Source organism: Salmo salar, chromosome ssa02 (genome assembly GCF_905237065.1).
Source record: "Salmo salar chromosome ssa02, Ssal_v3.1, whole genome shotgun sequence".
In the NCBI taxonomy this organism is placed as follows: domain Eukaryota; kingdom Metazoa; phylum Chordata; class Actinopteri; order Salmoniformes; family Salmonidae; genus Salmo; species Salmo salar.
In genome coordinates, this window is record NC_059443.1 from 70,089,811 (window position 1) to 70,103,819 (window position 14,009).

The 14,009-nt window shown below is 41.3% G+C and overlaps 1 protein-coding gene and 1 long non-coding RNA gene across 2 annotated transcripts; one reads left to right on the forward strand and one right to left on the reverse strand.

The window, feature by feature from the left end:
• Positions 1-2,160: 2,160 nt before the first annotated feature.
• LOC123730814 (B-cell receptor CD22-like) lies at positions 2,161-11,888 on the reverse strand. The gene is made up of 10 exons (XM_045708912.1): positions 11,696-11,888; positions 11,227-11,304; positions 10,182-10,497; positions 9,808-9,872; positions 8,279-9,628; positions 4,128-4,205; positions 3,502-3,846; positions 2,838-3,041; positions 2,376-2,642; positions 2,161-2,283 (listed from the first exon to the last, which is right to left on the reverse strand). Exons 6-10 carry the CDS (start codon positions 4,180-4,182, stop codon positions 2,192-2,194), a joined length of 963 nt encoding a protein of 320 aa, XP_045564868.1. The 5' UTR covers positions 4,183-4,205; positions 8,279-9,628; positions 9,808-9,872; positions 10,182-10,497; positions 11,227-11,304; positions 11,696-11,888; the 3' UTR covers positions 2,161-2,191.
• On the forward strand, positions 6,540-7,536 carry LOC123730825 (uncharacterized). The gene is made up of 2 exons (XR_006762271.1): positions 6,540-6,585; positions 7,215-7,536. It is a non-coding gene; the product is annotated as an uncharacterized lncRNA (long non-coding RNA).
• Positions 11,889-14,009: the final 2,121 nt, after the last annotated feature.

Consider the following 14,009-nt stretch of genomic DNA (forward strand, 5'->3'; position numbering starts at 1 on the left):
GGCGGGCAGCTCTGGCAACTTTAGACTGGCGAGGCTGGGTTTACGCACTAGATGCCTTGTGCGTGGTGCTGGTACTGGGCGTACCAGATTGGGAACACGCACCCCCAGGCTAGGGCGGGGAGCGGGAACAGGACGAGTCGGACTGGGCTGACGCACTTCCGGGTCCGCACGAGAGACAGGAGCTGGAAACCTAGGGCTATGGAGGCGCACAGTCGGTCTTGATCTTACTTCCTGCACAACCCGTCTTGGCTGGATGGAACTAGTAGCCCTGTACGAGCGGGGTGCTTGTACAGGGCAGACTGGGCTGTGCAGGGTCCTGATGGTAGCCGTGCGTAGAGCGGGAGTTGGGTAGCCTGGTCCTCGGAGGTGTACCGGCGACCAGATGCGCTGCGCAGGCATCCTCCTACCAGGCTGGATGCCCGCTCTAGCACAGCACCTGCGAGGGGCTGGAATAACGCGCACCGGACTGTGCGTGCGTATGGGTGAGATAGTGCGCTCCTCAGCGAAACATGGCGCTCTCCACCTCATACGCTCCTCCATATAACCACGGGTAGCTGGCTTCCGGCTCTTCCTAGGCCTAGCCAAACTACCCGTGTGCCCCCCCAAACTACCCGTGTGCCCCCCGCCAGTCGTGTCCCTCGGAAACGTTCCCGGTCCATACCAGCCTTACTCCATGGGCGTTCTCCGGCCATAACCTGCTCCCATGTCCATCTCTCCCGATTGTCCAAATCAAAATTCCTCTGCTCCTTCCTCTGCTGCTTGGTCCTGGTTTGGTGGGAGATTCTGTCAAGGATTTCTTCGTCGGAGGACGATATGGTGAAATCATCATCGGAAAATGAGGACCAATATGCAGCAGAGTTGAAATGGTTCATTTTGAACATTTAATAAATTCCAAAACGAACATACAAAATAACAAAAAAACGAACGCACGATACACTGACAGTCCTGTTAGGCTTACACACGCTAAACACGAAACAATCTCCCACAAATACACAGACAAACACACCCAACTAATATAGGACTTCCAATCAAAGGCAACACCACACAGCTGCCTTCAATTGGAAGTCCACCCCAATTAACTCAACATAGAAACAGATCAACTAGACTACACATAGAAATACATCAACATAGACCATAACTCAAAACCCGGAAATAATAAATCAAACGCCCTCCTAACTAACACACCACCCTGAACCACATAAAACAAATATCCTCTGCCACGTCCTGACCAAACAAAAATGACAATTAACCCTTATACTGGCCAGGACGTGACACAGAGCCTATATCGCCAAGACTTAAATTAATCATTTGCTAATAAAAAATTACAAATATTTATATGTGAAATGTAATCAAATCTGGAAATGGCCAAATCTCATAGAAAAAGAGCAGAAGCATAATCTATCCCATTTATCATCTATTAACTGTATTTATCATCTATATACATACTGTATTGATCATCTATATACATACTGTATTGATCATTAGGAGAACAATCTACATTCCAGCATTTACTCAAAAGTTAAAGATCATTGTCTGGTAAACCTTGATGCTGTCGCTCTTCAGTCCAGATTCAGTGGTGGTTCTCTTCAGTCCAGGTTATGTGGTGGTTCTCTTCAGTCCAGGTTATGTGTTGGTTCTCTTCAGTCCAGGTTCTGTGGTGGTTCTCTTCAGTCCAGGTTCTGTTTTGGTTCTCGTCAGTCCAGGTTCTGTTTTGGTTCTCTTCAGTCCAGGTTCTGTTTTGGTTCTCTTCAGTCCTGGTTCTGTGGTGGTTCTGTTCAGTCCAGGTTCTGTGGTGGTTCTCCCCAGTTCTCATAATCAGAGGGCTCAGCATCTATCTGAGGGGCTGTGTCACTGTCCAGGTTCTGTGGTTGTTCTCCCCAGTTCTCATAATCGGAGTGCTCAGCATCTATCTGAGGGGCTGTGTCACAGGGGAGTCCCTTAATCTGAAAGAAGACACACTGAATGAGCACTTTACGAACCCCTCCCTCCAACATTTTTATGTAAATTAATTTGCTTACTGTCTATGGTATTAGGATTGAAATCTTTGGTTGTTGACATTATTACCTGTGTGTCTGCTGTGGCATCACTTCCTCCTGTGTGTCTCCTGTAATGAGGGACAGAGTGAGTTCTGCTCTCGACTGACCTCTAGTGGAGGTTGATGTGTAACTAACAGTATATCTTAATGAAAGTCTCACCTCTTCAAACTGCAGTAGATGGTGAGTAGCAGAGCTCCAGCAGTCAGGACAGCCCCCACCCCCACCACAGGAACCCAGGGAAACACTGCTGCAGGATCATGGGTTTATAAATGCATGATGTCAGAATGAAATCTGTACAATTACAGAACACCAAAAATGATCAGAATGTGACATACTTACATGTAACATTAATATGGACAGGGATATGTTCTCTCCCTATAATGTTCAGAGCCTCGCAGTAGTATCCCTCTCTGTCCTCAGAGCTGATGTTATGGATGGTGTATCTCTGTCCAGAATGTCTCATTGACATTTTCTTGTATGTTATCTTGTACCAGGTGTATTTGTCCACAGGTGGGTTGGCATCACTGCTGCAGGTCAGATTCACTGAACTGCCCTCCACTATTTCACCAGAGGGACTGACTGACACTGAGGTGTTCTTTGGGCTATCTGGATAACAGACAAATTAAAAGTTTGGCTTCTCATTATGAAATTGTGTAAGTATTTTGAACTGTAAAATCAACATCCATTAATATAAATTAAATAGTATCCCTATTTGATGTCTGTTTCACTAAACATCAACACTGACCAATGATGTATTGGATGATTTTGACAGACTTTATAAAGTATATTAGTCACACTCACACACTGCAGGAGAATTGATGCCTTTTACAACACAGTAGAAGCTGTCTTCAGTTTTTAAGTAGACTGAGTACGAGGGGGAGGAGTCCTCTTGTACAATCTTACTGTTCCTGTACCAGATGTAGGTGGGGTTACCAGTCAGAGTACAGGTGGTGCTACAGGTCAGTGTCATTGACCACCATGTAGTGGTCACCTTCACCTGCAGGTCTGGAGTAGATAACATTGAACCCTCAATTACCTGTTTAGTTCAAATGAGGCAGGAGTGGACGTTCTCAAATCATCAATTCAGACATTCCTATTTAATGCATGCTTTCATATTAATTGTATTATTTCAATACAAATCAAGACAATTTTCCAGAAACAATTAAACAGATTAGCATTATATATATAATATCACTGTACCTGTTACAGACAGAGTGACTCCAGGATCACCACTATATAGAATGTTACTGTACCTGTTACAGACAGAGTGACTCCAGGATCACCAGTATATAGAATGTTACTGTACCTGTGACAGACAGAGAGACTCCAGGATCACCAGTATATAGAATGTTACTGTACCTGTTACAGACAGAGTGACTCCAGGATCACCAGTATATAGAATGTTACTGTACCTGTGACAGACAGAGAGACTCCAGGACCACCAGTATATAGAATGTTACTGTACCTGTTACAGACAGAGAGACTCCAGGATTGCCATAATATCTCCCTCCAGTCTGATCTGTTATGAATCTGAACTTGTACGTAGCTGAGTCTCTCTCTCTCAGGTCTGTGATTCTCAGTGTGTGATCATTCTTCTTATCCCCATGATACTCCAGACGACCTGCATTCTCTGGGTCCTGACCTAGATCTTCAGGTTCTACACCAGTCTCCATTTTAGTGAACCAGAAGGTTGTTGTGACTGTACCACTGGGATATGTGTAAGAGCAGGACAGATCCACTGTTGACCCCTTCAAGGTGCAGATACTCTGAGTGGTGTAAGTCACACTCCAGCCATCCTGACCCAGTACCACTGAAACACAGTTAGACATCACAAGGACGTTACATTAAGATCAAGGTCTTTTGACTCATTAACACTTTGTTCCATAGTTGCTAAGTTGAGACACTGATACTCTTTGGTTGAGTGAGAATGGAAACCACAGATAAGCATCACTCAGTGAGGTGTGAAAGACAACTGTTTAAAGTGAAGTGGAGATGCCAAATGTGTTGACAGTAGAACACAAGTTGTTATGCTTTTAGAAAAATCTTTATATTCATAAACAGAGCAACTAAATGACAGGAATGAGACCATACCTGCTACAGACCAGAGAAAGACCACCAACACACTTCCTGCTGTTCTCAAGGCCATTGTTGCATCTCCCACCCTGCAGTCTTAGAAACATAAACAACAACTCACTCTATAGCTGGTGAATAACTACATACTCATCATCATCATTATCAACAACAACAATCACTTATTGAACAGATGTGTAGAACTGTAAACACATATTTCTACATTGATTGTTCTGAAGCTGTTTTATTCTCAGAATCCCAAATATAGGAGGATAAATGTTCAATCCTCTACGGTCCGTCAAGCTGTACAGCAGCCTAAAGACTGACCACCAGGTTCAATGATAGCTCCTATCCCCAAGCTGTGAGGCTAAACAGCAAGTGACTCAGACAGACAGTCACTCACTCGCACGCACGCACGCACGATTGCACGAACGCACACACACACACACACACACACACACACACACATACAAACAAATACAGAAAACATCTGTAGGAAGGCCAAAAAGGCCATCAAAGTCTAGAGAGCTGGTTGTTATGGATGGAGAAAAGTTAAAACACACATCCTACACAGTATAGATGTCAACACTACTCCCTATCAGTCTGGTCCTGAAGGGCCCTCAGATAAATACACTATGTCACACACACACACACACACACACACACACACACACACACACACACACACACACACACACACACACACACACACACACACACACACACACACACACACACACACACACACACACACACACACACACACACACACTATATTTCCAGATATTATCAAGAGTACCTACAGAGTGAAGTGAAGGGGAGAGGTATTGTACAGTGAGTTAACTGACTGGTAGTGAGTGGGAACTGCTAGTAAGTGTCAGTTCTGTGGTTGATACATATTTATAGTAGTCAGGACACAAGTAGCTGATACAGAACTGTCCTTTCCTTCCTCTTTAAGACATTAACTTGTCTGTTCCAGTGTTCTAGCCTAGAGCTCTCCCTACTGGCATCTCAACATTACTGCAGCCTCCTAATAATAATGTCCTCAATAACGTTGGACTAATAACAACATAACAAACTGACAATACATCAGATAGAATGGTGAAACACAACACTGTCTACTTGACAAAGTCACATTTAACCACAAAAACACTGATGTCTGTAGTATTACAACATACCACTATCATATTATGTTACACTGTTGACCCTTGTGTACAGTACTGGTAGTAGCATTAGTTAGCAGAGGAATCAGTATGATCATCACCATAGCCTACTGTATTGACTGCTGCTGTCCATATACTGTATAGTCTAATGTAGCCTGTTATCCATATGTAGTCTAATGTAGCCTGTTATCCATATATAGTCTAATGTAGCCTGTTATCCATATATAGTCTAATGTAGCCTGTTATCCATATATAGTCTAATGTAGCCTGTTATCCATATATAGTCTAATGTAGCATGTTATCCATATATAGTCTAATGTAGCCTGTTATCCATATATATTCTAATGTAGCCTGTTATCCATATACAGTCTAATGTAGCCTGTTATCCATATATAGTCTAATGTAGCCTGTTATCCATATATAGTCTAATGTAGCCTGTTATTCATATATAGTCTAATGTAGCCTGTTATCCATATACAGTCTAATGTAGCCTGTTATCCATATATAGTCTAATGTAGCCTGTTATCCATATATAGTCTAATGTAGCCTGTTATCCATATATAGTCTAATGTAGCCTGTTATCCATATATAGTCTAATGTAGCCTGTTATCCATATATAGTCTAATGTAGCCTGTTATCCATATATAGTCTAATGTAGCCTGTTATCCATATATAGTCTAATGTAGCCTGTTATCCATATATAGTCTAATGTAGCCTGTTATCCATATGTAGTCGAATGTAGCCTGTTATCTATACATATTCTAATATAGCCTGTTATCCATATATAGTTTAACGTTGTGGCGAAATCCTGCACAGAGCCTTCACCGTGCGCTGCCACTTTAAGAGCGCATCGGCAGTCAGGAAGGAGGAAATACATCTCTTCTGGCTCTCTGTGTGGAGCTGTCGGTTGGTACACAGTGTGTGCTGCTCGGTAGAAGTCTTGTTTATTTTCAGCGTGCTTAGTTGTAAAGTGTTAAGTTGATCGCCGTTGTTACCTCTCTAGGTCGTGGTTTTAAAATACTTGTTTTTCCAGACGTTGAAGTTAGGTTCAGGTTTAGGTTCTGAATGAAAGATGAAAAGACGTGATTTATAGACGTCTTTGTTTGGGCCAAATGAAAGCTGGTCCAGAGCAGGCAAAATCTCAACCAAACACAGACGTCTATGATTGGTTCAGATTTGGTCCAGACCAGACCAAAAACCAACGTCCGTGAATGTGGAAATCAGGGCCGGTCCGGAATGCACCAAAAAAACATCCAGTCCAGACAGGACCAAAAAAGACCTCCAAAAGTTGTCAGTGTTGGACGGTGCTTACTGAGGTATAGCCTACAGTGTTGTCTGAATAGAATTTTAGGAACGCCCATCTATGTTGTAGGCCTACCATTTGTAATACACCAAAAAGACTGCCAGTTCGGACATGACCAAATATGTCAAAAAAGATGTTAGGCACAATTGAATTTTATGAATGCCCATCCATTTGGTAGGTCCATCATTTGCAAAACAGGCCGTTGCATCAACTTAATTAGTCCTGATTCCTGTGACTAATCAATTTGGCGCATTAAGCTCTGAAAATCAGCTACCCAACTTCATCAGGAGGATTTATCCTGAGCCTATTTGCAATGTGTTTACACAGCAACAAATGCAGAAATATTTTATTTTCGCAATGATCAGCTTAGTAAAAAATTGAAGGATACAAACTTGAAACCACTGATCGTGACAATTTAGCCCATGGATGAATCTCCTGGACAGCAGTGACTAGCCTGGCTGTCCAGACAATATTGTCTATTTTACTTTGACTTGTCTTGTTTTTAGAATATGTTGTTTGTTAAGTGTCAGCACATTTTTTATGTGATTGGGGGTCATTTAGGTAAGGCTATTTGATAGGAGAAACCTGATATAAAAAGTTTCCCGAAAAGGCCACCTACTCTTTCTTTTTCTTTATTTACAGAATGTTGGTGGAGCTCAGCAGTGATGCGTCTCCAACAGCACCCTGGAGAGGAGCACTGGGAACGGACAAGATAAATATTTTGCATCCCTGCCATTGACAAAGTGGTTACTGCTTATCACAGGGTGGAATCAGTGCTCACCTAAAAACCCCACTGATTGAGAGAAATTGTAATTGTTTTTAGGCAGAATTATGTGAGGTTTTCTGTGTTGTTGGAGGTGGGTCTTGGTCAGTTTAGCTCAGAAAATGCTGCCCTCGTCAATCATAGGCCTAATCCTATGCAGGCCGGCCTTGTGTTTCATGTTAATACTACTCCTAAACACAACCCACCATCACTGTGTCTCATGTTAATACTACTCCTAAACACAACCCACCATCACTGTGTCTCATGTTAATACTACTCCTAAACACAACCCACCGTCACTGTGTCTCATGTTAATACTACTCCTAAACACAACCCACCATCACTGTGTCTCATGTTAATACTACTCCTAAACACAACCCACCATCACTGTGTCTCATGTTAATACTACTCCTAAACACAACCCACCATCACTGTGTCTCATGTTAATACTACTCCTAAACACAACCCACCATCACTGTGTCTCATGTTAATACTACTCCTAAACACAACCCACCATCACTGTGTCTCATGTTAATACTACTCCTAAACACAACCCACCATCACTGTGTCTCATGTTAATACTACTCCTAAACACAACCCACCATCACTGTGTCTCATGTTAATACTACTCCGAGAGCTCTTATGAAGCATCCACCCAATCACTCTTACTTTAGGCCATTTTCAAACAAGTCTACACAACAATCTATTACTCTTAAAGTCCTTAAAATAGCATGCAGAAGTATTATGTGTGAAATCACATGTACAATACTGTATCAGATTAATATCCAAAAAATACATCTACAAAGTATACTGTACTTAACAGAAAAAATAAAACAATGTAAATTGTAATAGCATTGTCATGCACAAAACAGGATACAGAAGTTCATGGGTACAAACAAATGATAAAAGATACATATTTTAAGATATCGTCAAGCGTACTTACAGAGTGAAGGGGAGATGTGTTGTAAGTTAACTTACTGGAAGTCTATGTAAATAGACACTGAGTGTGAGGTTTGAAGTGTGTGGTTGACAACTTTGAAGCAGTCAGGGACAATAGAGTTGAATAGAGGGCGCACTTGCTAAAAATACTGTTTTAGCATGGCTAAGCCATTGAATACACCATTTCAATTGGTATACCGACTGTTATTAAACTTATGGAAGTTGAAGAAGAATACATTAACTGCTTTAAAATGGAAATAGCCCTCAATGGCGCTGCTCATTCTGTCACAGAAGACATCTTGACAAAGATGCCAAGATATACCCTCTGTCCAACTCTATGTCAGTAACTAAGACACTTATGCAGAGAGGGCTTCATTCCACAGTCACACAGACAGTGTTCCAGAGCATCAAAACTGTGATGTATGATGGGTAAATTGTGACTGACTGGTCTATTAATAATATTGAGTAGTTATTTATCATGCAAGGTGATTTGTAGATCTTGACTCGCCTATAAAGTCGGCTGCAATGTCGAACACTCCCACATTTACATAACATTATAGCATTTGTAACAAAAATCCCATTCAAGTCATGGGACCGACATCATGTTCAAATCATCTATAAGTGACTTTGTTGAGCTTCACAATGCATTTTTTACATTTGAATGATTTCGACATTATGTACGAGAAATGCCTCTTATCGGTCGCATTACTTGAATGGGATTTGTGCCACGAATGCTAAAACGTTAGCAAGTTGAAACAGTGCCAGGGGAAACTAAACCAAAGCATGGACTGCTGTCACACCATGTTCATAGACTGGTAAAGGGTAAGGAAACCAATGTGTCATTTTGTAATTTGGGTGAACCTTCAAGATATTATAACAATATATTAGCAAGAGAATAGAGGTGTAAGGACTAGCTTTGGTTTGGAGCCATAGCTCTTCAGTCCATGTTCTGTGGTGGTTCTCTTTAGTCCAGGTTCTGTGATGGTTCTCTTCAGTGGTGGTTCTCTTCAGTCCATGTTCTGTGGTGGTTTTCTTCAGTCCAGGTTCTGTGGTTGTTCTCTTCAGTCCAGGTTCTGTGGTGGTTCTATCAGTCCAGGTTCTGTGGTGGTTCTATCAGTCCAGGTTCTATGGTGGTTGTCTTCAGTCCAGGTTCTGTGGTGGTTCTATCAGTCCAGGTTCTGTGGTGGTTCTATCAGTCCAGGTTCTGTGGTGGTTGTCTTCAGTCCAGGTTCTGTGGTGGTTGTCTTCAGTCCAGGTTCTGTGGTGGTTTTCTCCCCTGGATGGCCTGATACACGGAGGGCTGAGCATCTCTCTGAAGAGCTGTGAACGTGTCACTGGGCGAGTCCCTCACACTCTGAGAGACAGCGACACAGGAAACACAGTATGAGCACTTTACACACTGCTCTGTAGCATTCTCTCTCACCTCTACTTTCTGTGTCTCTCTCTCACTCACCCAATTACCCACTCACACAAACAAACACAAAAACTGTATACAAAATAAACACATAAATGAATAAGTTATAACATACTTACTGCCAGACTGTCTCGTCCTCATTTTCAGTGGTGTGTGTGTCACAGTTAGGGTCAGGATGGACACTCTGTGGAGAGAGAGCTGTGTCAAGGTAACACTGAAAATAGTAGAAAGAGACTATTGTGACACAGTAAAAAAAAAAATCTGTTACTTATCAACAGGTAGTTTGTTGATATCATGACCATCTGTAGAGCATCTATCCAGATTATCCAAATAAAGTGTGACTAAAAAACAATATCACCGTAAATCCCTTTATCACTGAGTTTTCATACACTGATGGAAGAAATCCAATTTTATACAGATGTAAACACAAACCAAGACAAATGCCCATAACTAAATGAATTCAACAGTTTAGCTTTATTGAATGTAACTGTACCTGTGACAGACAGAGTGACTCCAGGATAGCCAGTATATTTCCCTCCAGTCTGATCTGAACTTGTACGTAGCTGCGTCACGCTCTCTCAGGTCTGTGATTGTCAGGTTGTGTCCATTTACTTCATCCTTACGATACGTCACACGACCTTTGTGGTCTGGGTCATCACTCAGAGTCACGGTATAAAGTTTGGTAAACCAGAAGGTTTTTGTGACTGTTTAACCTCTGGGATATGTGTAAGAGCAGGACAGCTCTGCTGTTGACCCCTTCAAGGTACAGATGGTGTACATCACACTTCAGCCATACTGACCCAGTAACACTGAAACACAATCACACATTATAGTGATTATACATTACAGACCCATTTGCTCACACTAACAGCGTTTGTCCACACTGTCACAGGTGTCGTCAGGAATGGACCAAGGCGCAGCGGGTTGCGTGCTCAACATACTATTTATTAAATACGTGAACACGAAAAAACAAGAAAATACAGAAACACGACAGGAACAGTTTTGCAGGCTAACAAAACGCAGTGCAAAAACAACTACCCACAAAACACAAAGACAAACACACCCCATTATATAGGACTCCCAATCAAAGGCAACTCAACACACCTGCCTTCAATTGGGAGTCCAACCCCAATTAACTATACATAGAAAAAACAAACCTAACTAGACAAAAATGCAGCAATACAACCTAGAACATACAACCTAGAACATACATCCAAAACCCAGGAACACATAAATCAAACACCCCTCACAACACACACAAAAACCACCACCATACAAAACAAACATCCCTCTGTCACATCCTAACCAAAATACTAAACCACTACTCCCTCTGCTGGTCAGGACGTGACACACACTTTGTTGCCGTACTCTACTTGCTGAGTGTGAATGGAAACCACAGAAAGGGCCTAAGCATCACTCAGTGAGGTGTGAAAGACAACTATTCCAGAAAAGAAGAAGCCCCTAACAGACGATTTCACTGAACACACCAGAATAACATTACGATAACATTACTAAAACAGTTATGAATGAGACCATACCTGCTATACACCAGAGAAAGACCACCAACACACTTCCTGCTGTTCTCAAGGCCATTGTTGCATCTCCCACCCTGCAGTCTTAGAAACATAAACAACAAGTCACTCTATAGCTGGTGAATAACTCTGATACATTAAAACAGTCCAGGGTCCATATTCACACAGTGTCTCAGAGTAGACTAGGAGAGCTGATCTAGGATCACTTTTGCCGTTTAGATCATTATTATATGGACCGGTAGGACCTGATCCTACATCAGCACTCCTACTCTGAGACAATGAATGAATACTGGCCCTGATGTAACAACCAAAACACAGGTCAAAAATGTAAGTAAAAGTAAAATGATACAGTACATAACCACAAGTATATGATTTATGACCCCCCACCAAAACAATAAATATATATATATATTATATATATATGTATATATATATGTATACATATATATTTAATGATCACGTCAACCGTACTTACATAGTGAAGGGGAGAGGTCTTGTACAGTGAGTCAACTTACCATCATAGCAGTGCATAGAAAGAAGAAGTGTCATTTTAGTGATTGACACATTTTGAAAGTAGCCTAGTCAGGGATTTAAGACAGTCACATGCATCAACAGCATGTCAGAAAGGGATGTACTGGATGTACTGCTAAAGACTGCATAGCTATTTATATTTCTTCATTTGAGGAGTGGGCCTACATTTTGCCTAAAGCAGACCATTTTCAATGTAGTATTTTCTTTAAATACAGATCCATAACAAAGTGTTGTGTTCTATATGTTTTTTAATGTGTTGCCTCACATAACGTGACCCATCACTCCTCATCATCTCCATCAAAGTGGTAGTGAAGGTTCCAGTGTTCTAGACTAGAGCTCCTCCTACTGGCATCTCAACATTACTGCAGCCTCCTGTCTCTCTTCACATGTCACAATCATGTCCTCATCCATTTGGATCAATAACAGAATAACAAACTGGTAATAAGGTGCCTAAGGCTGAGATCCCGATTCCCAACCCTTTCCCAAGAGTGCAAGTTCACTCTTCCCGTCATGGATTTAAAAGTATGAGACTGGTGTGAACATTGGAGTTTCCATATTTGTTAGCTGAATCCATATCAGTGGAACAGGCGAAGCTGAAATCTTTGCCCTATATACAGTCTATGTCTTTGCCAGGGGTCAGGGAAATGGATGAGGGATTCACAATTTCTCAACATGTATTTTCATCAATGTTGTTTTTTTCTGTGATTGACACTCGACTAGTGAATTCAGACAATCCGGTCAGAGATCGAAACATGCAAATCTACGATGCTCACAAGGTCTACTTCGGGGAATAAGTGGGTGGAGTCAGGGGATACCAGCGGAGAATTCAAACAGAAGATGGAAGCGGATAAAGATACAAATGAAAATACACAAAATAAAATGTCAAATAACATTTGAAAATGTAAAAAAATCTATACAGAATAAACCACGCATGTAAAGATACTGTGTTATTAAGCGTTGACATGGGACTGGGTCTGGCATATGAATTCAGTGAACTAGCTATCTCAGCTGGCTCGTTAGCGACATGAAGCAGACGTTGTTCAGTGAAACCGAAAGCTAGCTAGCCAGTGTCGTGGAAAATTGTCTTAAGAACATAATACTCTTACAAGAACTTGTGAATTCAATATAGACTTTAATACAGAGTAGCAAAGCCGAGCCCTTCCATGGAAGGACCCTATTACACACGTAACAGAGCCAAGCCCCTCCATGGAAAAGACTAAATTCTCATATTACAGAGTCCTACCTTTATATGATTCTGTCTTTGCATAACGTATAGAGTCCCCTCCCACTATATGAAAATAGCTTCCCTTGACCGTTCTTTACCATTATCTCTCTATATCAGTTGTTGCTTGTTAACGCCCACATCTGACAGCTGTATAGGTTATAATGCTAGCAGGGCCTCCTCATGTGGTACAAAAATAATGCATGCACTGCATGCTCATCCTTTTCTCTGTACCCCTTTGTCTGGCTATCTTGAGTATTTGGGGCCCTTTCTGCATAACTCAAGTCTGGTTGTCAGGTCGCTATGCCTCCCACCGTGGCCTGTTGCTCTATCAGAACCAGATGTCTTCTTCTCCTCCTATAGCCAAAGTATTTATGTTCTTTCTCCTTCAGCACAGCTGCTTATCTCCCACACCAGCTAGAAGTTAACTCTTTTACCTCTGACAATCAAGCGATGTGACTTCCATAAACTGCCATTTTTGTGCATCACATAGCTGCTCTGAACGAAGTGGATTGTGAACTATACGGTGCGTTGCCACTGAATTACAGCGGCATGTTTATGATTTGTTTATACTTCACACATTAGTCATGTTTTTATAAAAGTAATAAGAAACATTGCGTCAAGCAGAACTATTTCCTGAATTTTGGGGCAAAATTGTGCTATAACTTTGTAATAAAAACAATAGATTATTTTTTTTAATCTAGCAAACTTATATCAATTGGTTAGAAACTAGTTTAATTTATTTGGGTAACAGACAACAAAATGTACTTGCTGTAAAAAAAAAATTAAGCTTGTAGCATGATACCCAAGAAACACTCGGTGCCAATGGTGCTTTAACAAAGTACTGAGTAAAGGGTCTGAATGCTTATGTAATGTAATACTTCAGTTTTGTATTTTTAGTCAACTTGCAAGCTTTTCTAAAAAGCAGAATTTGCTTTGTCATTATGGGGTATTGTGTGTAGATTGATGAGGGAAAAAAACTATTTAATCAATTTTAGAATAAGCCTGTAACGTAACAAAATGTGGAAAAAGTCAA

Bases quoted from the DNA above. Each gene is read 5' to 3' on its own strand.
- LOC123730814 (XM_045708912.1), bottom strand. From the start codon at position 4,182: ATGGCCTTGAGAACAGCAGGAAGTGTGTTGGTGGTCTTTCTCTGGTCT. The intron at 3,847-4,127 runs GTATGGTCTCAT...ACTGTGTTTCAG, and splicing joins CTTTCTCTGGTCTGTAGCAG to TGGTACTGGGTCAGGATGGC. The intron at 2,284-2,375 runs GTAAGTATGTCA...ATGATCCTGCAG, and splicing joins TGTCCATATTAATGTTACAT to CAGTGTTTCCCTGGGTTCCT.